This window comes from Oreochromis niloticus, linkage group LG18 (assembly GCF_001858045.2).
Source record: "Oreochromis niloticus isolate F11D_XX linkage group LG18, O_niloticus_UMD_NMBU, whole genome shotgun sequence".
Lineage (NCBI taxonomy): Eukaryota > Metazoa > Chordata > Actinopteri > Cichliformes > Cichlidae > Oreochromis > Oreochromis niloticus.
In genome coordinates this window covers 16,971,341-16,995,667 of record NC_031982.2, presented here as the reverse complement: position 1 = coordinate 16,995,667, position 24,327 = coordinate 16,971,341, and the positions used below count along the sequence as shown (strand labels likewise).

Here is a 24,327-nt window from a genome sequence, read left to right as displayed (position 1 = left end):
AAGTGTAATGAAATGTATGTCATGTCTCTGGCTCTCTCCCTCTGGCTTCCCCTCACCCCTGGCCCCCTGAAAGCACTGCCTTTGACAGGAAGGCCTCTGTGGCTTCTGCTGCAGTGATCTTTAGCCCCTTCAGGTCCCACTGACTATTTAGGACGTCCCTGTGATTTGAGGGTGGACTCAACCGTCCGCACATGTTTCAGAGCACCAAGTGATAGACAGATAATAGACAGATAGATGAGAGTGGGAGCCTTGGACAGCTAAACAAGCCCTGTGGGAAATTTTACCCTGATTCCCGACTGCATTTTATAACAAATAACCTCTATCCTGTTACTATTTATTAATGTTTTACAGTATGCTTACTGAAAACACCAAGTTGGCGATGCTTATCGTACACACTGAGAGCCTAGCAATGTGCACATTTACTCTGTGGTTTATGCTGTTTATCTGTTATGTGTGTTCTGTCCTACATTGTGCACATTATAGAGACCCCATGGTAACAGAAGTCAGATGCAGTGTCTGTAAGAGGACCCAAGCTGAGCCATTTCAGATGATGCGCATTTAAATTTCTACATATATTGACTATGGAGTTCTCCGTTTATTTATCATACATTCAATCTTTATGCAGATGAGGGTGAACGCATCATGCATGGCACACCTAGGTTGCATCTCGATGTGTGTATCTTTATGAGGCTTTTTTTTGTTTTCTTTTTTTATTTACCCGAAGCTTTGTGAGCGTGAGACTCTTATGTGTCTGTGCATGGATATTGCAGCTCGGAGAGCGTGTGCATGTCCACTATATTAGACGGAGCGTGCGAGGGGTGCCTCAGCGTGAGTGTACTGCTGTCTGTTCAGAGCTCTCTGCACCAGCAGGGTGCGCCATTCCAATTTACCCATCAGCCGTGGAGGTAGGGGGTAAAAGTGCGGGGCAGCGCTGTCGGAGATTTCACATTCGAGGGACGAGATTACCAGTCAGGGGACCCCTGTGTGGAGGTGATGAGGGAGGGCGACTGCAGGGGCACAGTGTGAGGGAGTTGGGGCTGATGGAGGATGGGGGAAGAGGGAGGGCAACAAGACTCCAGCACCACCCTGGAATCCATGGGCTCTCTGTTTTCTGGGGAGCATAGCTGCCAACCTGCACATCTGTTTGACACCAGGCGCTGTGGTATGGCAGTCAGGGGCTGTCTGTCCCGATTCACGTCTCTTCGCCCTCTAGTTTGTTGTAAGGATCTGGACAACTTTTGAAGCCTATCTCTTTTGAAATCCTTCTTAAAACTGTGCAGGTTTTTGGAAAAGAAAACCAAAAATAAAGGACAGATGGAGTCTCACTTTCATAACGGCAAATATTTATCCTTCTACCTCTCCCTTTCTTTATTTCCTCTAATCATATGCTCATGAAAGATTGTATATCCTAAAGCTCTGGAGCATAATCATGGCATTAAAAATCATCTTTAGCAGTTACCTCAGGCCCACAGACCAAGCCTGCTTTTGGCTGTGCTCACTCAGTCTGTATTTGAGTGTCAGCCAAGTCAGCCGTGGCTGCTCCAGAGACCCAGAAGTCTGTTGGGGAGACAGGACATTCCAAACAGCATAACTCATTCTTTACACCATCTCCACCGCTATTAGTTAATTATATGCAGGTGTTTTCCTTTCTGCTTTTTTTCTTTGTTGTTTTTTTTGTTTGTAGATCTAATAAAAATGTGACCAAAGTACATAAAGCCAGAAACACGGTGAAAAAAGAAGGGAGAGATAGTGTGGAGGAAGTGGCTGAATGTGCTGCGTGAAGCAAATTATTGCCCCCATGTAGATTCATCAGTTCTCCCTGCTGGATTAAGGAAGGGCCTTTCTAATGAAGTTCGCCCCGTCAAAATGAAGGGACTAATTCTGATTTAGCTGAGGTAATGAACTTCCCCTCTCCTAGTGAGAGCAGCACCATGGGGTGGTTGTGCAGGGGGGGTGGGGGCAAAGGAGAGTGGCAGCAAGAGAGAGGGAAGACGAGACGGGAGAGAGACATGGAAGGAGGACAGATAGAGCTAGAAGGGAGAGAGAAAGCTAGGTGGAGAATGAGGGGAAAAAAAATTATGCAAAACGGCTGTCTCGTATTTGCTGAGATGTATTAAATTTCCAGTGCGGGTGCCTGTGTTATATAAAATTATGTTAATGTCTTGTGGCCCGCTGCGAATGGCGGCTTGCTGGTCCTGAGCATGCGTGGCTGGCCGCTACATGGAGCGCACTCAGTGGGACTCAGCTTTTCTATTAAGGAAAACCTCTAGACACCTGATGATGAATTCTCTCTCACCAAATGTTCCCCCTTTTTTGTGTCGAAAATATGAGCGCTTTTCTAAATGACTTTGGAGAGCCTGGCGTGGCGCTTGGCGGCCTCCATCGAGCAGGGGGGAAAGGGGTATGGGGGGGGGGTCCCTCTGCAGCAGGCTAAGGGAGTCAATTAAGGCAAGCGCTGATAATTATAAGCCGGCAGAACGCAGGGGCTGGCTAATTGTACAGTGTTCCATGCCGCGAGCCCAGCCATGGGGCCTCTCCTCAACGCTCTCCTTCCCTGCTCCATTGTGCGGACCTCAAACCCCATAAAGCCACAAACCTCGGCGCGACAATGCCACAGTGAGGCTACCAAAAAAAAGCCGGTCATGTGCCCATAATTAACTTTTTACATTCAGGCCACTCATTCTTTTGAGACCGGAAAGAGAGTCTGGTCTATATTCACACCTCATGCATTTATTTTTTGCTCTTTTACGTTACTTTTACTTTCCTCGCTGTTGTGTTTCTGTTCTTCTTTGTAATTTTTTTTCCTTCACTTTGCAAAGCAACTTTCATAGAGTACAAGATCCTTGGAAAGTCAGGGCATAGTCACTTGACCTTTGTTTCCTTCTAACAAAAAAAAAAAGCCCAGCAGTTTAGAATAGGCACGTATAGAGTAAATTAGAGCATTTCAGTGTCGAATGGTGTTTGTGTGGCTGCAGGGGGTCCGGCACTCCATGCAATCCATCTCAGCAGCCTGCACTGTTTGTCCCCAATGGACCGCCGTACCTGCCTGCAGCTGCAGCGCCTACATATCATTCGTTAACAAGTATTCGCCTCTTGCCTTTGTTGTTGTGGATTTCTCCCTTTTCTTTCTTCTTCTCTTCTGTCTCCGTGACCTGCACACTGTTCATTTGACCGAGTTTTAGCCATTGTGGGCTTTAGCTGCGAGAATTGCAGGTAGCGTGGAAACACAAAATGGCAGTGCATTCTTCAAAAGGTACGGCAGATCCAAATCCTGCTGAAACACCAGCTTCGTCTGGTTTTACCAGCTACTCTCCCTTTGGCAGACTGCAGAGTGAAACATTCAATTCAACTGTTTCAAATCTAAAATAATCTGTAAGCACAAAAGCTGAAAAATAGACAGTGTTCTGGCCACTTCACCAGGTATTCCAAAATATCTGGACTTATTTGAAATATATATATATATATATATATATATATACATATATATACATATTCCTGGATGAGAGGCAACAGGTCTGGAAGCATAATTTCCTTCCGATTTTTCTTTTATGTAGTTGTTTGTCAAGTTGTCATAAAGGTGAGTCATTAAAGATAAAACAAAGCACAGAAGGCTCTGCACAAATACTGGCGTTCATGTAGTCAGTGGCACACAGACTCTTTTGCATAACTGGCCTCAGGTATTCTAGTAGAAAATGGTTTAATGTATTGTAGTAATCCATAGCGAAGCGGTGTCCTTAATAATTCAGTAATGACTGTTAATTATAGCTTTTTTTATATATTACATTTTTATTTACATATATAAAAATCTGAGTATTGCTATATACATGCGTAGGGAATCGGAGCAAATAGCTCAGCTAAAAATGTCTGCTCGATGTGCTTATGGAGAAGGAGAAAAGTCCTTATGCTTCCGTCCCTCTTGTTTTGTGAAACCCAAAAGGTGTTCTAGTCGGCTAAACCTTTTGTAACACCCATTCAAGCGTTACGCATGTTTATCTCGACACAAAAACCTGCCAGTTTGGTGTTTCTACCTCTGGCGTGGTAGCCAAGGGAGCTGTGAAGCGGTTAATGTAGGCGCAGAGTGGCTGATCCTAGCAGGAGCCTAGCCCTGCTCTGATTAGCACCTCCAACGAGCTGCCATGCATCAGAGCTGACATTCTCCGAGAGTCATGTTCCCCCAGAATCCTTTGCGCTCGCTGGGCGAGGGCGTCACCACTACTGACATGTCACAGCCAACAATCTCACTTCACCTCTCATTCTCCCTCTGGAGGTTGGAAAGCAGCATCAGCCGCGCTCCAGCGTTGGGACCCTGACATGGGGGCTCAGCTTATCTTTTTACTTCTTTTTTGCAGACACAGGCTATATTTTTTCCACGCAGGTCTTACTACAGTACCAACACCTTTCATTTTGTATTTTAGTAAGTTCTCCAGTATCTCGATTCCATTAGCTAGCACATCTCAAACACATTACCATCACTGTTTGTGTAATACATTAGGTCTTTGATGGAGTGTGTGGAGGGGTTGGGGGGGGGTTTACAATGCCTGGGTTAAATCTTATACTTCAATCTCAAACATTTTGCACTTGATTTACTCTGTCCTTCTAAAACTGTGGAGGCAGGAGATAGATATTAGTGCTGTTCTCCCCGGGTGCCAGTTCTCCAATCAGCTTCGGTCCAGGGGGAGTCCATCCCTTTGCGTTCCCACCTACAACCTCCCTACCCCCACATGCTGCATTCACCAGGCCCTAATGGGTGTTGCAGTACTTCTGAAATGAGTTTGTTCCTTATGAGCAGTGCCTCCACCTCAAGAGAGCGCACCACACAGAGGTGGAGTCAATTTGTATTCACCCATAATTCCCTGGGCCTTAATCACTCTGATTTTCCTCCCATTATCTGTTAATGGATAGTTCCCGCGGAGAGAAGAGAGAAGTAAACCCACCTACTGTTTACAGGCCTGAAGCTGTCTACTCTGCTACCATCCACAATCCCATGGTGGGTTGTATATACAGCAGCGAGTCCGCTGAAAACCGAATCTTCTTGGTTTATTAACATATAACTCCAATATGTGGCTGAATAGTCGGAGACAGATGGTGGAATAGAAACCAAACTCTTGCTAAAGGTGAAATTCCTCATAAACAAGAATGTTCTGAAAATACATTTTTTTAAAAAGGCATTTCTGTTTTTATGGCTCAGTTTGGCAGTTTAGAAACTCAGCACTGACCTGTTAGTTTAAATTGACCCCCGCACACACATACACACCCATCACCCTGTGATTACTATGGTTGTTTTGCCTGTGTCTTGTTTAAAACAACCACTAAATATTCCCAATTTGTTCCCCCAGTTGTTTACTCATTACTTTCGGCGCAGAAGTGCCTTGATTGATGCCGTTAATATCATCTGCCTTGGCGACACGAGAAACACGGGCCCCTGTGAGCGTGAGCTTCAGAGAACTGTTCATTATGCCCCAGAGAGGAGCGCAGATCTAAGTATCAGATTTTTCTTGTCCAAAGTCAAATGCTAAAAGTGGTCCTGAATTCCCTTCGCATTCACACTGCTCCTCGGCAGAATTGTTTAAAGGGAGTACGGGGCAGTGGTGGTGAGGGAAGCGGTGGCGTTGGAACGGAATAAGCTGAGGGAGAGTTTTTAATTAAGCAATGCCCTGCGATATACTTAATTACACATTATTGTCAGAAAGTTAGAGCGCCTTTAGTTACATCGGTTTCAGTCACTGTCGGCTGACGGCTGTGCGTTTGTACTCTTAAGCACAATAAAACATCTATCAGATTCGCAGGCGCTTTTACCGCTGCCTTACAAAATTCAATATGCTGCAGCTGTGTCGCTGTTACATAAAGAGTTCACTAAACTATGCAAGCCAGACCTGCAAGCCCCAGCGTCCCAAACAACCTTCAACGGCACATGAACTTCAGCCTGGATACAAAAAAAAGGGAAAAAGTAAACAGCGCAGAGAAATAAAGACCATTCTTTTTGAGAGTAGTTTTTTCCTCTCCCCCTCTCCTGTCCTCCACATGGGAGAGATATTAGGCGTTTGTGTTTTAAGGAGCTGTGAAATACATAAACCATGAGCCACAGGAACGCAAGGCCCTGTGGATATGCAGATGGGCTTACTTTGCTGGTGTCAGGGATGCTTAGAGGGAGCAGACACAGGAGCAGTTCTCATCTAAAGGATTTTCTTAGGAGTGCGGAGGGACAGGGTGGTGGCAGTGGAGAACACCCGGGAGACTCTGAAACAGAGAGTGGGAGGAGGGAGAGGGAGAGAGATGAGGATAGAGAGAGAGAGAGCTGACAGTCCCCTGTGGCCCTGTAACTATATCCAGAGTCTGCTCGGTGGATAGAGAGGGGTGGGGGCTCACGCAGGGCCACGCTGATTGGGCAGCCCAAGAGAAGGGCTGGGGGAGCAACAGGAAGTGACCTCAGCCCAATGAGGCAGCTATAGGGGCGAGCAAGCCGACTTCCTCCCTTGGCTCTCACTAAGAAACAAGCTGCCAGCCTGATTCAACCCCTGTTACACTGCTGAATACAAACCCAGCCCTAAACAGGCTGCATTAGAGGCGCTAACGGAGCAGAATTTGCTTGTGATAGGCCTTCACTTAAACCTCGTTTTTGCTCTCAGTCGCATATCCTCAACAATAAAAGATATTATATATCAACAGTGGCGTCATCTTAATGTCGACAAATCATGTGAAAATTAATACTTTGACTCCACAAGTACAAGTGGCTTTGTGGCCAAAAGCCTTGTGAGCATCGTGGCCACATAAAGTGCCAGCAGAGAAATCATTCTAAGACATGGATTTGCTAACAGTAAGAAAAAAAAACAAAATTGCTGCCGTATTCTTTAAATTGGGAACATTCTGATTCATTTATATCTGTCATTTTCACCTGATGCACCTGCTCACAGACACAGTCACACACATGCACACATGCAAGGTCAGTCAGGCAGGTGCAGAGTTATCTGCATAATGAAGCAGGCCAGGTCTCCAAAGGGACCGCATTGTGCACTAGGGTCAAATGAGGGCTGCACATATGGCAGAAGAACAGATCTGTGCACGATGCAGCAAGGTTGACCTTAGTGTACACCGTCACACAGATAAGCAAACTGAATGGTGATCAAAGAGGACAGTGATCCTCTTGCACGGCTGCGTGAATGCGCTCGTGGCAAACACCCCCTCCCCTTCCCCTCTTTCGCTGATGCCTGCTGCTACACTCAGATGCACATGTAGGCTACAGAGTATCTCATCTGTCAAATGCATGATTGCAGAACACAGCATCAACTCTTTCCCTTTCAAACTACTATGAGCTGCTTTGATCAGCTTTTACCTTTTGCCAGACAGACATACAGGAATGTTGTCTGTGAGCTTGTGCTGATGCACAACTAATTTGTTTTTTTAGGTTTCAGACATCATATTAAAGGATATGCATACTGAAAGAAGATTAAGAAGAAAAAAATGGCAAAAATGTGTTACAGTAAAAACTGCAGTGTGTACTGCAAAGAGCCTGACACTGTAGGCGATGTTTTCATTCCTTTTTTTCCAGAATATTGGGGTTATTGGGTCACAGTTGTCTCTATTTGTCAGTATCAGTCCATGGGTGCAAACACTGAGATACTACCTATTTTATGTCTAGTTTCAGCTTTAAGAAAATCGAAAAAACATTTTAGGGCTAAGGCTTTTTTTTCATTCTCTAATATTTTAGAAATCATTGCCCAGTCTTTAAATAGCTTAAAATGTGTCCAGTGATTTTTTAGAGAAAAAATATATATTTTGATGGTTAAAAAAAGTCACAGTCAAGAAAGATTTAAGTAGACTTTTAAACATTACAGATCCTAGGGCATCTTGTGCATTCAAGGTGACCATTTTCTTGGAAAGCTTTGCTTTTCAGATTACTTGTTTGCCAAAATTGCCTAAAGCACATTCAACTAACCCTCTACCTGGACCCACCAGGAATCGAGCTCTGCACAGCTGTTTAGGTGGATTATGTATACATGCTTCTGGCACCCAGGGTCTATGCGGTGGGCATTGGGCTGCAGAGACCTGGGGATAAACCATAGCTGAGTCCCAGAGGTATGCACCCCCGCCCCTTTGCCGAACAGTAGCAAGAGTTTGATAGAGCACTAGTCTGGCAGAGTGTATAAGCCTTTTATTGACACACTGGAGATGGGCAGTTCTCTAAAAGTCTGAGTCAGCAGATTGTTGTGCTGCAAATAAATGTGCAGGTCTACCACGACGACATTTATTTAAGCTATCATTGGCTGTGGTTGAGGTAGTCAAATGTTGATATAGACATTTGGGTATTTTTAAAGCAAAGAAGATAATCTGTCGTGCAAGTGAGCGTGCTGTAAAGGAGAGCTGATGAGAGCCGAGATCAGGGACGTATAAGTAAGGTTTGAGAAGCATTTTTTCAGTTATTTGGGGTTTTTTTGTCCTTGAAAAACTGATAATGACCCTCTTCACCGTTTGACATGCACTGTTTGACTATTGTTGATTTATTTCGATTCGCAGTCTGCGAAGCACATATGACTCTTTCCTCCTCCATTTAGACTTTGCAGATTTATTTTTATGTAAGTTGATAAAAAGAAAAGGAAAAAACGATGACACTCGCCATGTTCAAAGTGCAAGCCCTCGTCTGAGCTATTAGGACCCCAGCTGGTCATCCAATTTATGCCTGATGGGAGCAGATCACACAATATTTTTTTTTTCCTGTTTGAGTCATGAAAATCACAGACACAAGAGTGTGCCTATAAATTTGTTAAATTTAAATTTCACGTTAAAAGGGAAGAGGGAAAAAAAGGACCAGGACAAAGTGAGATCTCTGCAACTCCTCAGCCATTCACGCTCTGCTTGTTCTGCCTCTTATGGTTTTCTGCGTATTTTCTTTTTTTGTTGTTTCTTCTCTACAGAGGAAGGATTGAACCATGAATGCAAGCTCTGCAGTCAGTCATTCGACTCACCAGCGAAGCTTCAATGCCACCTGATTGAGCACAGCTTTGAGGGCATGGGTGGAACCTTCAAGTGCCCGGTCTGCTTTACAGGTGCGTATTGTGCATGTGTTTGTGTGCACGCAAGCGTGTGTGTATCGTGCAGTATCAGCCCAGTGAACACATGGAAAGACTATAAAGTAAGAGGTTTTTTTATGTTAACTTTTCTGACATTTACATTTTCAACAAAGCTTCTTTGCATGTTTTTTCTTTTTCACTTTGAAGGCAAATGGGTTCTAAATGAGTTGGGAAAGGTCAATCAAGCAGGCCAGCTAAAGCTAAGAGCAGTTTGCTGCATGTGGATTTTTATTTAGTCAAATTGCCTCCAAATCAAGGCCAAAGAAGTGTCATGAGGTGAGAGGGGGAGAAAGAAAGAGAGCAGGGGGGAAGGCAGTGTGAGCTGAGGGGAGATGGGGGATTGAGGAGTGGGGAAAGAAAAGGAGATGTGCTAATTGTGGATGGCAGTGGTGCTGATAGCTGTAATGATCTCATCTGTCTCTGTGCGTGGAGGTGGAAGGACCGGACTCCTCCTGAGAGGATAGCGCCCTCCTTCAGTGTCAACAGGGTTAACTATCTCTATAATGAAATCTGCAAAGTCGTTAACTTCAGCTCTTCACTCTTTCTCCCATCTCAGCTCTTTACTCTTCCTAACACTTTTTTGGTCCTCAGCTCATTTCCCCCTCTTGTGCTTCCTGTAACCCCCCATCCACCCATTGCACAAAAACTAATTTGTCTCTCCTTCACTTGTTACATCAATTAACATCATTAGTTCACATTTTGCGCGTTGCTCAAAGTTGTTTTCACATCTTTTTTTTTTAACTCCAAATCCCCCTCACATCGCCGCTCCTTCTTCATTTTCCTTCTTTCTCTCCACTCCCCTCCCTCTAGTCTGCTCCACTTCTCTCATTGCTGTTTTGGCCTTATCTCTCTTTTAGGAGAGGCCTATTGATATTTCCCCACCCCGAACTCCCCCCCCTCCACCCCTCACAGGGGTCTGGGCATTTAATATACAGAGCATGCCTCCTTCATCTGAGCCTTCATTTTCCACCGCCGGCTTTGACAGACAGGTCCCCCCTCTCCCTCTGCGTCCATATCGATCACGGCGCATGAGAGAGAGGGATGCTGGGAGGGAGAGGGGAGGAGGGAGAGACAGAGTACACCCTCAGGACAGCGGTCGCAGTGCAGACAGACAGATGGGCGAAGGCCTATGGTAGCGGGGAAGGAAGGCTGTGGAGAGTATGGGATGAACTGAAAGGCCTCCCTCTGTTGGGGATGCAGGGGACAGGCAGACTGAAGTCAGAGCACTTGGAGAAAAAGGAGCAGTTGAGAGATTGGCTAAACAGCTGTCCTTGAATGTATTTCTTCAAGCTGAGCTTGACATAAAGTAAAGAAAATACACTTGTTTAACACCCTAACATAACTTTACTTACAGTATATTGTCAGATAATACGCACTAAGTTTGTTTTTGTATGTGCTTCACTTCATGGACTTTTTTGGATTTTTTATCATTACACAGAGCAGTAGAAAAAGTTCATTACAACTTTTCATTGATAGCAACATACATATTAAGTTAAGATACCAGCGAATTTAAGCAGCAAAAAATAAAATAATGAGTTTTCTATATATTTCTTTGTGTTTTACTGACACTTAATGGAAACCATAGAAGCCATTTAACTTTTGCACTTTAGTACTTTTGTTGCATTGTTGAGGCAATAATGATGTAAAAATTTGTTTTCTACTAAAAAGTACCACGCAAAAGTACTTTAAAGTAAATAAAAAGTACTTCAGTGTTATCAGAAAAATGTAGTACAAAACATTGCAAAAGGTAAAAAAAAGAACAGCTATTATGTAGATTGATGAATGAGTTGTTATACATATGTTGCAACATACTTGTCCAAAGCTAATTTTAACTGTTAGTTTAAGCACTAGTGCATTAACATATAACAAGATTATCCGATGATTCATACATAAAGTTGTAATATACAGATATCAAATGATAATGGTAACTGAAACGGCTATATTCACATCAAACACTTTAAAACAATACTTAAGTGTATTACCAAATAGACTTAAGTACTTTTTACTTCTGGCCATTAAAACTGTTTTGTTTTCAGAGACCACTTTCTAAAATCAACCATTTTTATTTGCACCATTTCAAATCCATATTTGCATATTAAAAGGATTCCCATTTTAGGTATAATGATTCGGAACATGAAAGCAAAACTTTGATCAAACTAGGTGGTTGCAGAGGTAGTTGCTGGGTTATTGAGTCCGCTTGATTAACAAGGTTACTCTTTGTTTAAAAGATCATCCCCCCGTGATGCCCATGTTTTAGTTTGATCTACCCCCATGCGACCTGAAAAACGCAACGGGAGGTAGAGAATGAATGTCATTCTTTGACACACCTGATTACTCTCAATCCACACCAACGGGAATGGCAAGAGGACAAAAAAAAAACCCAGCGCAAAACAGACCGGAGCAGAAGTATGGAGCGGGGGGGAAAGTAAGTTGTCGATGGTGGATGAGGAGAGACAAAATAGAGGAGAAAAGGAGACAAAACTTAGAGGAAACTGAGAAGGTTGCAACTGGCAAGTTTGGATGTGAGATGAAAGGAGGGAAGTGGAGGAGGAAAAGAGAACTGTGTAGGGGAGGGAGGGTAAATGGAGAGAGGTCCATAAGCCCCTGGATGATGAGAGAGAGGCTGACTCTCCCAGGACAGATTTGACAGGTTTCAGAAGTGGGGGAGCCTGCAGCTAGAAGTGTCTGCCTGCACCCTTAGGAGCAGTAGTGAGGGCTGGTGTGGAAATTGTGATTGGGAATATGTGCTTAAGACAAACAAAACAGAAGAAAGTGTGCCTGATGAAAGTCCTGTGTATGTGTGTGCGCGCGTGTGTCTGTACGTTTGTGTAAACGTATACACTTTTCTTTTACTTATGTCACAGCGTGAAGTAGAAACTTAGAATCCACACGAGTCTGACAACTACAGTAGTTTAATTAGTTGGGTTTTTTTTGTTTAGTTGCTGCATGTGTTTGCGCTGGTGCTTGATGTTAGAATTATGACATCTTACCAGCAAAGACAAATAAGACACACGGGCTTAGTCCTTTCCCGAAATTTCACAGTTATCGGCTCCATTTGTGTTGCCTCGAAACTCTCGTATCGGCCTCTGCGTTGTGAACCCTTGGATTAAGCAGGAACCAGTACGTGTAGGCTAGATGAATAAATAAATGAAAAAGGAGAAAGAGGGGGGGAAGGATAAACTTATTTTTCCTCTCTGCACAAACAGCTTAGTATTGGTGCAGTGCAGCCTGCAGAGAGCACCACCCTGCCAAAATAAAGATGAGCTGGGGCCTGTAGTAAAGGAGACGTCTGCCATGGGCGGCCCCTGAGATCTAATCAGAGGGCTTAATATCCCCCACAGCGAGGAGACCTTGGCCCCTCAGCCCCCTCAGCCCTGACACCCCTGACGCCCAACCCGGCTCAGCGCTCTGTTCAGCTCTGCTCTGCTCCGGCTCCACAGCCAACAAACTCCACAAAGTTCTCTCTTTCCCTCTCTCGCTCCCTCCCTCTCTCGCTCCCTCGCTCATACTCAGCAGGGAGAGACACAATGGGCAGCCACTGATCCTGTTTGGATGTGGTTTTGGATTATTTCTTCCTTGTTTTTCTATGTCCTCATTTTAACCCTCTAGGAAGACATGCCTGTGTTCCTCCTCTAAATGGGCAATGCAATGGCATATTTTATATCTGACTCATGCTGCCAAATGCCAATGCAATGTCCCCCCATTGCCCATTTCAGCTTATCCCTTTATTACACGTTGCATGCTAATTTGAAAAACAACGACGAAGACAAAGGACTCCAAATTTGAACCCTGCTGTTAATTAAATGTTTACCACAGTAAATATTAGTGATCGCAGATTCTTGCAATCATCTTTAGTAAACATAAATACAGCCCGAGCCTTTAAAAATGTCAAAACAGACGTATATAAATTAGCAGAAAAGTATTTATTGGACTTACACTGGCATCAAAACATTTTAGGCCCCCGGTGCTTTAAATCAACTGTCACTTCCCACTTGTGTGTAAGTGACTGCCAAGCTATAAATTGATAAATGCGCTGCTGATTAAATGTAACTCTTACTGGAAGTGGGCCAGAGATGCATGTAAATAGCAAGAAACAGCTAACTTGACATCTCAGTTGTGTTTGGCCCTATTGTACAGTATTTGAAGGCCCCCCAAGTCTCAAATCCATTTTTATTTTTGCTGTATTGACTTTTTCCTCCTCTAGCCAAAGACATAATGAAGGCTTCCTGCAGCTGCTGTGACCTGTTTCTGTACAGTATATGCAGACAAAACACAGCTAAAGAAATAGGCTATTGTTTATCAGCACATTATTTTTCCTTTCCAAGCTGTGTATTCCCCACAAAGAAAATTGTCATCGTTTTTGGAGCATAACAGAGGCACAAATGTGCATGATAGCCGAGGCCTTAACCTTGAGCGGTAATATTTTGTAACCCGACTGTAAAAGCAGCCGTGTAGCCGCAGTTATGTTTATCCTCATATCGCCGCAGCCATTAGTTTCAGAAATGGACCATGGAGTTGTTTGTCAATTAGAGGAGGTTTGTTCATTTCTGGTTTAACATGCTGCCGTGTTCCAGAGACAGCTGTCACCCAGGCATTAGCAGTCGGAAGGCATCACAGCACTGCTTCTGCTTTGGATCTAAACTTTTATTTCCCAGGTCAGGCGTGTGACATTCGATGCGTCTCAAGTCTATATGACTCAGTAATTAATAACCCAACTCTCACGTGAGCTCAAACTGGGACGCGCTGAAGTTGCGGGGCCTCGCCAAGGGGGTTGCAGCGACCTCCCCAAAGCAATCGCCAGCAGACACCTCACCTTTTGTGGCTTTGCCCCCCTCGCCCCCTCTTTCTCCTTGTGGCTCTCAGTGCATGCATTAGAAGAAAAGTTATTTCGAGCTGTAAGAAATTCAAATGAAGCCCCCACATGCTAACTTTTCCAGAGCATCCAGACCTTTGAGATTAGACAGCCATCCTTAAAGCACAAGGGTCTGGGATAACAAACGGCATGTTTGAAGTGCTCCTTAGAGAATGCAGACACACACACACACGTGCCAGACACATACACTCAAGACGCACACAGTTGCGTCCCCCTTGGCGTCTCAGCGTGGACTATGGCTTAATTAAAGCACAAATGTATGGTATATGTTTTAAGTACCAGCAAGTTGTGTGTTTCCATGATGGTGAATGTAGTCTGCATGAATAAATAGCGCAACACCATGAATATTTATATTGTCAATATAATTAGCGATGTAGACTAATGGAGGCCATGTTTTGCACTTGAAGCCATGCCAATTTTTGCACTTGTTTATTTTCCGGCTTGTTGTCCCCACAGTAGCGCTAAATAAAGAGCATCGTTATTCTCAAAACATTATGCATCCGCTAGCTGTGGCGCCATGCGTATGACCAGTGCAGTTTTACTTTTAACACCTAAATTGTTCTCTGTTGTTTTTGGGGGGCTCGTAACACATGCATTTGTTTGTGATTAACTTATTTTTCTTACCATTTGACATAGTCTGCTTTTGATTTTTATTTGGGCTAAAGCATTCAGGATGTTGCCTCGATGGAGGCAACACCTTTCTTTAATTCAGCCCCATCATTAATAAGAAGAAGCAGAAAAAACAACAACAAAAAAAGTCTTAATCTTGCAGCGTGTAAAATGTATGCTAATATTTATCAATTTCTTCTCTACCCTTTGACCCCCCACCCCCTACCTTCTCATGTATGTGAGCAGTGTTTGTCCAGGCCAATAAGCTCCAGCAGCACATCTTCTCTGCCCACGGACAGGAGGATAAGATCTATGACTGCTCACAGTGCCCGCAGAAGTTCTTCTTCCAGACAGAGTTACAGGTGAGCCTTGGGCCGGGGGGAACTGAAGGGGCCTCTAGCAGAAACTGTGACTGCTAATCACACATGACAGCTTAACAAACACTAAACACCGCTCACAGCACTCTGGTTATCCCCCTCCATCCCGGCTGGGATGAGAGACTCAGAAGGAATTATTTCAGTCCGTTTCCAAAACTCATTTGTGATGTGCAGATATGATTTGATTTGCTTATTAGACCAGCAGAGCACTAAAATATCTGGAATTAGAGGATTAGTGGAATGTTCGTTTTTGAAGAGGTAATTACATACGGTGCAGAGGCAAAAACACAGTTGAGTCAATATGCCTGCATCTCCCCTTCTAATCACAGAGGAGGCCTCGTGGCTAAATATGAGCTTTGTCCTCTGGGAGACCGTATCTGCCCTTCAACAAAGTTAGTAGTTGGACTTATGAACTCGCAATGTTAGAGAGATAATCCATTTTCTAGCAATCTTTTTCCATGGTCCTTGGAGAACCTGAAAAAATGAAACAAACCTTATTATATTATTTCACTGTGGTGGTGCTTTCAAGCAGCTCTGTTTTGTTTGGGGGATTCTTTATCATACACATGGCACACTTCTCATATCCACATCTTTTTTCTCTTACCTTTTTGAAACTAAATCATTAAAATATGAGCGGTCTTAAAAGAACACCGTGTTCAGCGTAATCACTTAAAGTATTTTAATTCACCTTAAAGTGCTAAGAGAAACCAGTAGCCCCTGACCATATCCTCTATGTGCATCTATTTGAAACTTGGATTAGCTGCACCACGTATTAGCCGGGTAGCTGGTGGAAATATCCAGGGCTCGGCTGGCGATTGATCGGCAATGATTTTCATATTGAGATTCAGGTTGTAAACGCAGAGGTGTGTGTCTGCCAGGAGGAAGGTGAATGCGATCATTATCTGCTGGTCATTTGAGCATACAAACATGAATAAAACAAGGCCTGATCCACTGACATGCAACTCCACTGCAGAGAAGATTATTTAACAAGGCTCGCACTCCACCAAACTGCCAATGTGGAAGCCTTTCATTCACTTCAAGCTCTGCTATTTATCACATTTTCATCTCTCATTGGTACAAATGTTCTCTATATAGTGAGGGTTGTAGCAGGTACCTGTAAACAATCTCAAATAACCTGGGGATGTTTTCCTACTTTTTTTTCTTTTTTTTTTTTGTCTGACATTTTTTGGAATGAAGTGATCTCCACCTCCCGGAGGTGATGTTTCATGCATGATTATATTGTTTTACTCTGTGTGAAGAGACAAGAGCAGAACATGAAAGACCTATGGCACTCTCTTGTGAAACAGAGGGTTATGAAAGGAGAGCAGGAACGAGCTTGGGGGATAAGACGATCATTATGCTCAACATGTGCCATGTTCTCAAGGCAGTCCCATGTGTCTGCATGCTCACAGTCTCAAACATATATGGGGCACATATAGATACAAATATGTGCGCTGCTTTCTTATGCAAAAACAGCAACTTTTTTGTATACGTGCCACGGCCAGCTCGTATCTTCAAGCGATTTTTTCACATTTTTATATTAGCATGCTAAAAATCGATTCAGTAAATGTTGGATTTGCTGCATCGCCCAGTTAAAACCTTACAAAGAGTGCAGGTTGGAGGCTTGTTTTTTAGTTGCTGTTTGTTTGCGGTTGCCATTTCCCATGCATCACACTTCAAAATGTCTCACTGACACAGGGCAGTCGTTTGTCAGTCTGTCAGAAGTGGAGCTGTCTTCCAGCAGCGAGAGCTCTCTCTCTTCGCCGGGTCTTGAGTTTGGAGTTTCTCCCTATTTCTCCCTGACACTCTGGCCCACTCACCGGCTGCCTGGGCTCCTCATCTCTCACAGTAGTCGGAGGGGTCAAAGGGCCGGTGCAAGCTGGGAGAAGGAGCGGCGAGAGGGAGAGCTGCCACGGCAGGTAAAGGGAAGCAGGAAAGATATTTTATTAATTTGCTGCTGAGATCCTGAAACAGACCAAAGGCTGTGACAGGTATCCAGCGCACCACTCCACATCATCCCCCCACCACCTCCCCCTGTGAACTCTACCCTGCAAGGGGCTAGCCAATTTTCGCCAGCCTGTCGAGATGGATGATGGGAGAGCATCCGTCTAATCAGCCCTCCTAGGACCCCCCGCCCAGCCACCCCCCTCAGACCGGCCAGATTGACTGACTCCTGGGCCTGTGTGCCCCAGAATCCATATTCCAATGGAGAATAATCTCTCTTTCTCTTCTTCACCTTCCCTCCATTTCTCCATTTCTCTCACAAAAATAAGCTGTGAGACGCATAGACCATCCTTCCCTTCGAAGATCTCCGGAGGACTCCCCTCTACCATCACAAACTCACACAGCCTGCACCCTGCGCATCCCTTTCCCTCAAATATGGAGCAGTCTAGATATTTCATGAAGTGCTGATAGGGAGGGCAAGGAGGCTGGCTGTGCACTGCTCTCTCTGACCCTCAACTTCTGCCCACCCCTTGAGCAACAAACAGACATAGCTTCACTACAGAATACACTCCCACCAAAATAAAATCCACTGTCTTCCTGTTGCTGCCGTCCCCGTTTGAGACAAAAAAAATGTCCCTGGGTTCTAATAAAGGCCATATTGCAATGTGAAACTTGATAATGAACTTCCTTTCCCCTTCATGTTGCCGTCGGATACAGTAGCTTTTCACATTGCAGAAAGAACAGAGCCACTGACAATGCTGCTAGGCTGGATTAATTAGCCAGATTCATTAACTGATGGATGCGCAGTATTAGCCACAGCTTAAATCTGACATTTCTCCGAGTGCAGTTCGTTTGTGAAGAAACGCACAAGTTCAGCTCTCGTACCACAGTATACTGGAGGGCTGCAATCATAGGATTCTCTCCCAATGATCTCAATTTCTCCAAAGACAAGACAATGAGGCTGAAGTTACACAACAGTCAAGATGACATTTTCTGCGTGAGACTCCCTTGTTCTTTTTAAGCTGTGGTTGTCTCTGCTCCTTCCATCCTCCAGTTTCATTATCATTCCTTGGAAGTGACATGAGATTTTAAGTCGTGTGTTAAGTCGCGCCGTGATCGACGGAGGAGTGGAAGGACTGGGATGCTGCATGACTTCTCCCTCTCTCCTCAGACGCCCGCAGGACACATACCTTAATTGGAGTGTCTTTTAAAAGGATTCCTTCAAAGACAATTCAAAGCTCCCTGGCCTTAATGAGTGCTGAAAGTGACAAGAGCACATCTGCATCATGTTCTACTTCCCCACACAAATGAGATTCTCCTCTCCCCGTGTGATACCCATTATTGCCAAGCTGTGTCCAATTCTGCTGTTTTAATTAAGCATATTTATAGGCTTCGCGGTCACCAGGTCATTGTAAACAGCTATGTATGTCATAACATGTGTCCAGGATAGAAAATAGGGAGAAAAAGGGGACTGATGGACACTGGGTGAGAAGAAGGGGGTAGCTGTATTAGATGGGAATAATTGTTGCCAAAGAAATCAGCGCAGTGTATGCTTTGCGCATTACAATGCAGCAAATGTCTGGAGTTGATTCTCTGAGTGATGGATCTTTAAAAAAAGCAAAAACAATATTTTTGGTTTTTATTTCCCTCCTTCCTTTTCATGAAGCATTCTTCAGTCTGAAGCACAGAGACCCAATTCCCCAGAAGTTATTCTTTCTTTCTTTTTTTTTTTTACCTCATGAATTTTAAAATATGCCCCGAAAAAATGCCCTAACTGCCCCGAGTCCCAAACGTGCGGCAAAAAAAAGAAGAAGCAAAGCTTCATGTGTTTGTCCCTAAGTGGTGCTCAAACACCAAATTTTCTCTGAATATCTTGATCTGCCAAGTGTGACAGCTCTTCACGCTTTTGGAAGTTGCATATATATTTATATATATTTCCTTTCATATGACAACTTGTTTTCTTCTTCATCACCCCAGGTGCTCCGCATCCTGTCACCATTTCAAAAAAAGTTGCACTACAAAATAAAAGAACAAGGAATTAGGAAGAAAGTAACGGTGGCTTTTGTGAGGTGCCATCATTAATATTTTAGCGTATTTGTAATTACACTGTACACACACGGCTCCGCACTGTAAACGGGGACATAAACACCCTTAGACGACTCGTGATGAATCACTGGTGTTCTAGTTTTGTAGGTGGATCAGAATTAGACAGCATGACAGACCTAATGATCCTAGGAGGATATTCTTTTTCTTGGTGCAAGAGTATGTTTGTGTGTATACATCTGCGTGCGTGCTGTATGTATTTGTCTTTGTCTCCATCTCTCCCAGGGTCTGATATGTGCATGCAAACACAATGTCTGGAGGGAGACATGACAAAAACTCCCAGAAGCCTTTGAGCCACTCTTTTTTTTTCCTTTTTCCTCTGTTGCACCACTGGGGAAAGTTAAATCCAAACAAAAGAGAAGACGCTCGGTGTACTGTGCTAGAATCCATCACCGGATCTCTCCCTCAAACATGTCTCCTTTACTTTTCTTAGTTGACTTTTTCCAGCAACTTTGATAAAATACCATTTCAAGCGCTTCCCAGGAAACTCACTACAGGTTTAATTTACTCTCCGTGGTGATCTGATTTTTCAAGTGTCTGTTATGCTGTTGATGTTAACAAAATGCAACAGAGGCCAAAATAAACAGCATTAGAACAATTATTCCCCCCTCGAATTTCATATTTGCACATCATAACAGCCAAGTAATTTGACTCTTCGGCTCTGGAAAAGCGTGCTGAATGGCGCCAATTGTGGGTCAATTAAAAGTTTATTTTGCGATCCGCTCCTCTATTTTGGCCAGGGAAACAGGAGAGCGCGGCTCGACTGTCACCTTCGCGTGAAAGCGTGGAAGTGCGAGAGAAAATATAGTCCTCAAATAAATCGCTGCATTTGTGAAGTGGCATATCTACTGCAGCGGCGCTGGAGAGGCGGGGGGGGCGCTCTGTAGTATCCCTAGTCAAAGTCTGTCCCTGACTGAAGTGGTTAAATGTGAAAGTAATTGTGTTTTGTTTCTGGGACTGACATGTGGAACCCCATGGACCCCATCTCCCTCCTAGTGACAGGCAGAGATCCTCCCCCCTCGCTCTGTCTAATTAGAGGATGTAGCCCAGGGCTCATGTCCCAGGAAGACCCATCCCCCTCCCAAGATGGCTCCCCTAAGAAAGCCCTTAATTGGGTTCTTTAGTCATAGTCTTCATTTTGGCTGGAAAGGCATCTGTGTGTTGCTATCACCTCAGAATACAGTTTGTATCGCTCTCTTGTGTTTTTTTTTCGTTCTCTCTTTTTCTGCCTCTTGCTGGCCCTCTTTCTATTGCTTTTCCTCTCTCCCCTCTCCCCGTCTCCCACTCTCTCCTCACTTAATGAGGCCCCATAATAACACAGCAGTTGTGCAGTTGTTTTGCTACCTCAGTCAAACAGCGGGATCACTGCATAGTGTGTTTCTAGTACCATTCACTTGTCTACTTAGACAGGGTAATGAGTATCATTTGGAGCTACAAAGCACCAGCTCACAAAAAAGGGTGGTCAGTCATCTCCAGTTACACCTCAGAAGTATTTGGTTGGGGTAGTTAGACATCTAATCAAAGCTTTTTTTGAACATTATGGATTTATTATATATTTTTACAACTGTTCGGTGTGGAAATGACTCACGTGGAAGACGCTGAAATCCATTGCTGTTGTCAACTCCACCCTAGCGTTTTGCTGTTACTGTATGACTATGACTCCCCGGGCACCTCACTTCAAACAAGGCAGTCTGTTACCAAGGAGACCAGGCCGGTTGTGGCATAACAGTGTTTGGGGTCAACCCTCCCTACGGCCTGATAAGTGATGACTGTGGAGAATGCCAACCGCTGTATTATTTATTTATTTGATTGTGTTCTTCATTGGCTAAACTAGCCAGCAGTAAGCCTGGCCTCAGGTCAAAGCAGGAAGGGATTACTCCCTCAGTGGACTGGTCAACAGTAGAGAATGCACAAAGGGAGGACTGAGTCAATACTGGGCCGAGTTCAGCACACCATTAAAGATCAAGAAGGAATGCAACGCTCCTGTCTATCCCCACGGTAGTTTTGAACAGCGAGAAAACATTTTACGCGGCAGCAAAGCGTGAATTGCAACCGCAAAAAAATCACCAGAGAAACAGAGCGGCCATTACTGATCGAAGGCCACTGTACATCTTTCGGTCGTTACGCAAACATAAATGAGCCTAAATAACCAAGTGATTAAATTCCTTCAAGTCAGTCTACAATGTGGAGGCTGCAGAAACGAATGCAGGTTCTTTGTTTTAGTATCGTTTGGTGACATTCTCTCTTATGCCTTAATTAAATTCCTGAGTGATGACTACGGGTATGCGTAGGTCTCAGTGGTTTTGTGCGCCCTCCCCGTGCTCCAGATGCGGCTATGCAGACTTACTGCATGCCAGGCATGTGATGTAAAGGCAGAGGCTTTCATTCAGAGCTTCGGGGGGGGCGGTGTTTATAGTTTTGACTAGCTTTTTAAATATTTCATCATAGATAAATAAAATAAGGCACTTGGGCTGCAGGTGTTAAATGGATGTGCTGAACTCTTGAAATAAACTGTTTCTTTAATCTGATCTTTAATCTCCACTGTAAGTAAGTTTGATTTATGGATTGCTGTCACACCAGCATCTCCAATCATGTAAAGAAATGTTCTAACTCCAAGACTCTAACTCTATTTTTTTTCTTTTTATTAGAGCTTCCTTTACTAAAAATCATAAGTGAGTAACATTATCATACTGTTTTCTAGCTGCATTTCTTCCTACCTTTGTATGGATTACTAATATAGTAATTATGCTGCTAGTGTAAATGTGACTTTATTATAAACTTCTTAAAATTGTAGCTTATTAGCAGCAGTTAAGCTGTTTAATTACAGGTCAGTTACATTTTCAGCACTTGTTTTTTGAGGGTGGCATAATGCGACAGATTCTGGTCTATTCACTAGTCAGCGCTGCACAATGCTTTATTTGTTTGAGGAGCCTTAAATAGGCCATAGCTTATAAAGTCATTATTGTTCGCTCAGCTCTCTAACCACTCAATAAAGCCCGGGTTTAATGTTACATGCCGGATAACACCAGGTAGAAGAGCAGATACAATGTACTTAACATGTGCTCAGCAGGTATTAACATTATGCTAATCAAACATTGTTAGCTTTGTGATTAAGCTTTACATCCTCTCTCTGTGATGTTGGGCAATCTGAAGATTGTCTTTAATACAGCAAGATCAGATGAAAGGGAGAACGTGTCTGCTAGTCCACTGGCCTTCCTCTGCAGAGCTGATGTAAGAGATGCACCTCTGTTGCCTCACTGGAGACCGGGTGCTATCGATGGAGACCAGAGCAATGGGGAACGACATAAAGAATGATTAGTTAATAAATCAGCTCCCTAGCCTGCTTGCTCTTTCCCGGTCTCCGCTCTTCCCCAATCGTTCCCCATTTTTTTCCCTCGCTCTCTCCTTCTTTGCAGCCGCGTTAAATTCCTAAGACATGTTGCACCTGTTTGCATGGGTACACAAGACCCCTGCCGGGTGTTCTCCCTTCTCTTCCACTACCCCTGAGGGCGTTGCAGTAGGGTGATGTAATAAGATGAAAGTGGTGGTTTAACGGTGGCGGGGAGTCGGTGAGAGAACGGGAGAGGAGGAAGAGGCTCGCTCCGAGCCAGTGCAGCCAGTGCTCATAAGGGAGAAGCGGGTGCGCATTATTGATCAGTGCAAAATTTAATTTAGTGGAGAATTGACTGCTATGGTTTACCTGAACACTGCTGGTAACTGGGCCCTGCAGCAGGCCTGTGTGGCCAGCAGGTGGTTGAAAGGATCGAGGAGGAGATTAAGGGTTGGATATAAGGGAAGGAAATGGATGATAAGGGGAATGGCAGAGTTTCAGGGGGAATAGGATGGCATTGAAGGAGGGAGTTAAGATGAGAGCTAAAAGGCTTAATGGAGGGCATCTAATCCTAAATTGCAGTGATTCTAGTGTGACACCATTAGTGACATCCTCCTTCCTAGGGCAGTGGACATTTTGGTCATTTTGATGTGAATAATGCGATTTTCTATGTAACGTGACATTTGTTGAAGCGCACCGTGGGTATTTTACTTATCCAACACTTGCGCCGAGGCACTCGAAGAACTTGACAAGGATGAAGACGGGAAAGTGAATTTTCACCCTCCCTCCCTTTTACCACCTTCCACACTCGTACACAGAACAGTTTATAGCTACTCTGCAGAGTTCAGTATCCACAGAGATAAAGGTATCAGTTTCATTTTCTTTTAATGTTTTTTTTATTCCTCCCTCCCTCTTTTCCTCTATTTCCCTTTAGTCTGCATGGCTGCCACAGCCACTGAAGTCGTTTAACACCGTCCTTGAGAAAGCCCTCAGTGAGAAAACTCCTGGCATGTTTAAGGAAAAGGTAGAATGCAGTGTGTGTCAGACAGAGCTGGGACATGCAGAGGGGGGAGCCATTCCCCAGAGGGGTTATTTTCCCCTCTAATAGCTGTTACGAGCCCTACATTATATCCAAGGAGCTACATTCCTTTGGGGTCCACAGACACACACACACACACACCTAGACGCAATGGCACACTCACACAAAGGCATGCACACTCAGTTGAGCACAAATTTTCTCTCTGTGTTTCTCTCTCTTTCACATACACACACACACACACTCAGTTCTAGCCGCTTTGCTCTCCCCGTGTCAATATCCTGCCATTTGAAGTCACGTACTGCAGGGGCTTCTGGGAGTCGCTGAGGAGCCAGGCTGACGGGTAATGGGCCGCATTCATTAATAAGGTTGCCGTGCTCCTGTCCCTCCTCAGCAACGCCAAGGATGTCTTCACCGGGGGGTAGGGGGTTGGTGGAGTGTGAGGAGGGGGAGGAGGTGAGGTGAGGAGAAAGAGAGAGAGAGAGAGAGAGCATCCCATGGGGAGTCTCCTCCCAGACTCACTTAAAGGAGCTTTATTTCAGCAAGAGAGGAAAGATGGAAGCAGAGGAGCTGTCCGGAGCCGCCTCTCTTTAAAAAAGGGAGCGCAGGGCCCAGGTGAGCTACACTAACCCGTACAGGGGTCACAATCCTGTTCCCCGTCAAACAGCTTATTACCCCACCTGTCGGGAAGTAATCGTCCTAGCTGAAAGGAAAGCTGTCGAGGCGTTTAAATGCTTTATATGGAGGCAGTCGAAAGGGTAAAGATGGAAGGAATGAATGCAAGGGGGCTAATAGTCGTTCCCTACTGCTGCCCGAGGGATTCTGCACCACTGAAGGTGACTGCTTTGGTAAACCTTCAGACTGAGGTTGCGGTAATCATTTTGGGTTGTATTTGAAAGGCTAGTTAAGCAGTAAAAGTAGTGTAATTTCACATACTTTGATTACTCATTTCCGTGCCTATGTGTAGGGCAAAATGTATGTGTGTACCG

General features: G+C 44.3%; 1 protein-coding gene across 1 annotated transcript in view; it reads left to right on the top strand.

The window, feature by feature from the left end:
- The window catches only part of LOC100708576 (zinc finger protein 521), an 88,638-nt gene that overhangs the window by 61,847 nt on the left and 2,464 nt on the right, over nt 1-24,327 (top strand). Inside the window, 2 exon segments of the mRNA XM_019347961.2 lie at nt 8,910-9,041; nt 14,794-14,909. Coding sequence (XP_019203506.1) covers nt 8,910-9,041; nt 14,794-14,909 — 248 coding nt within the window.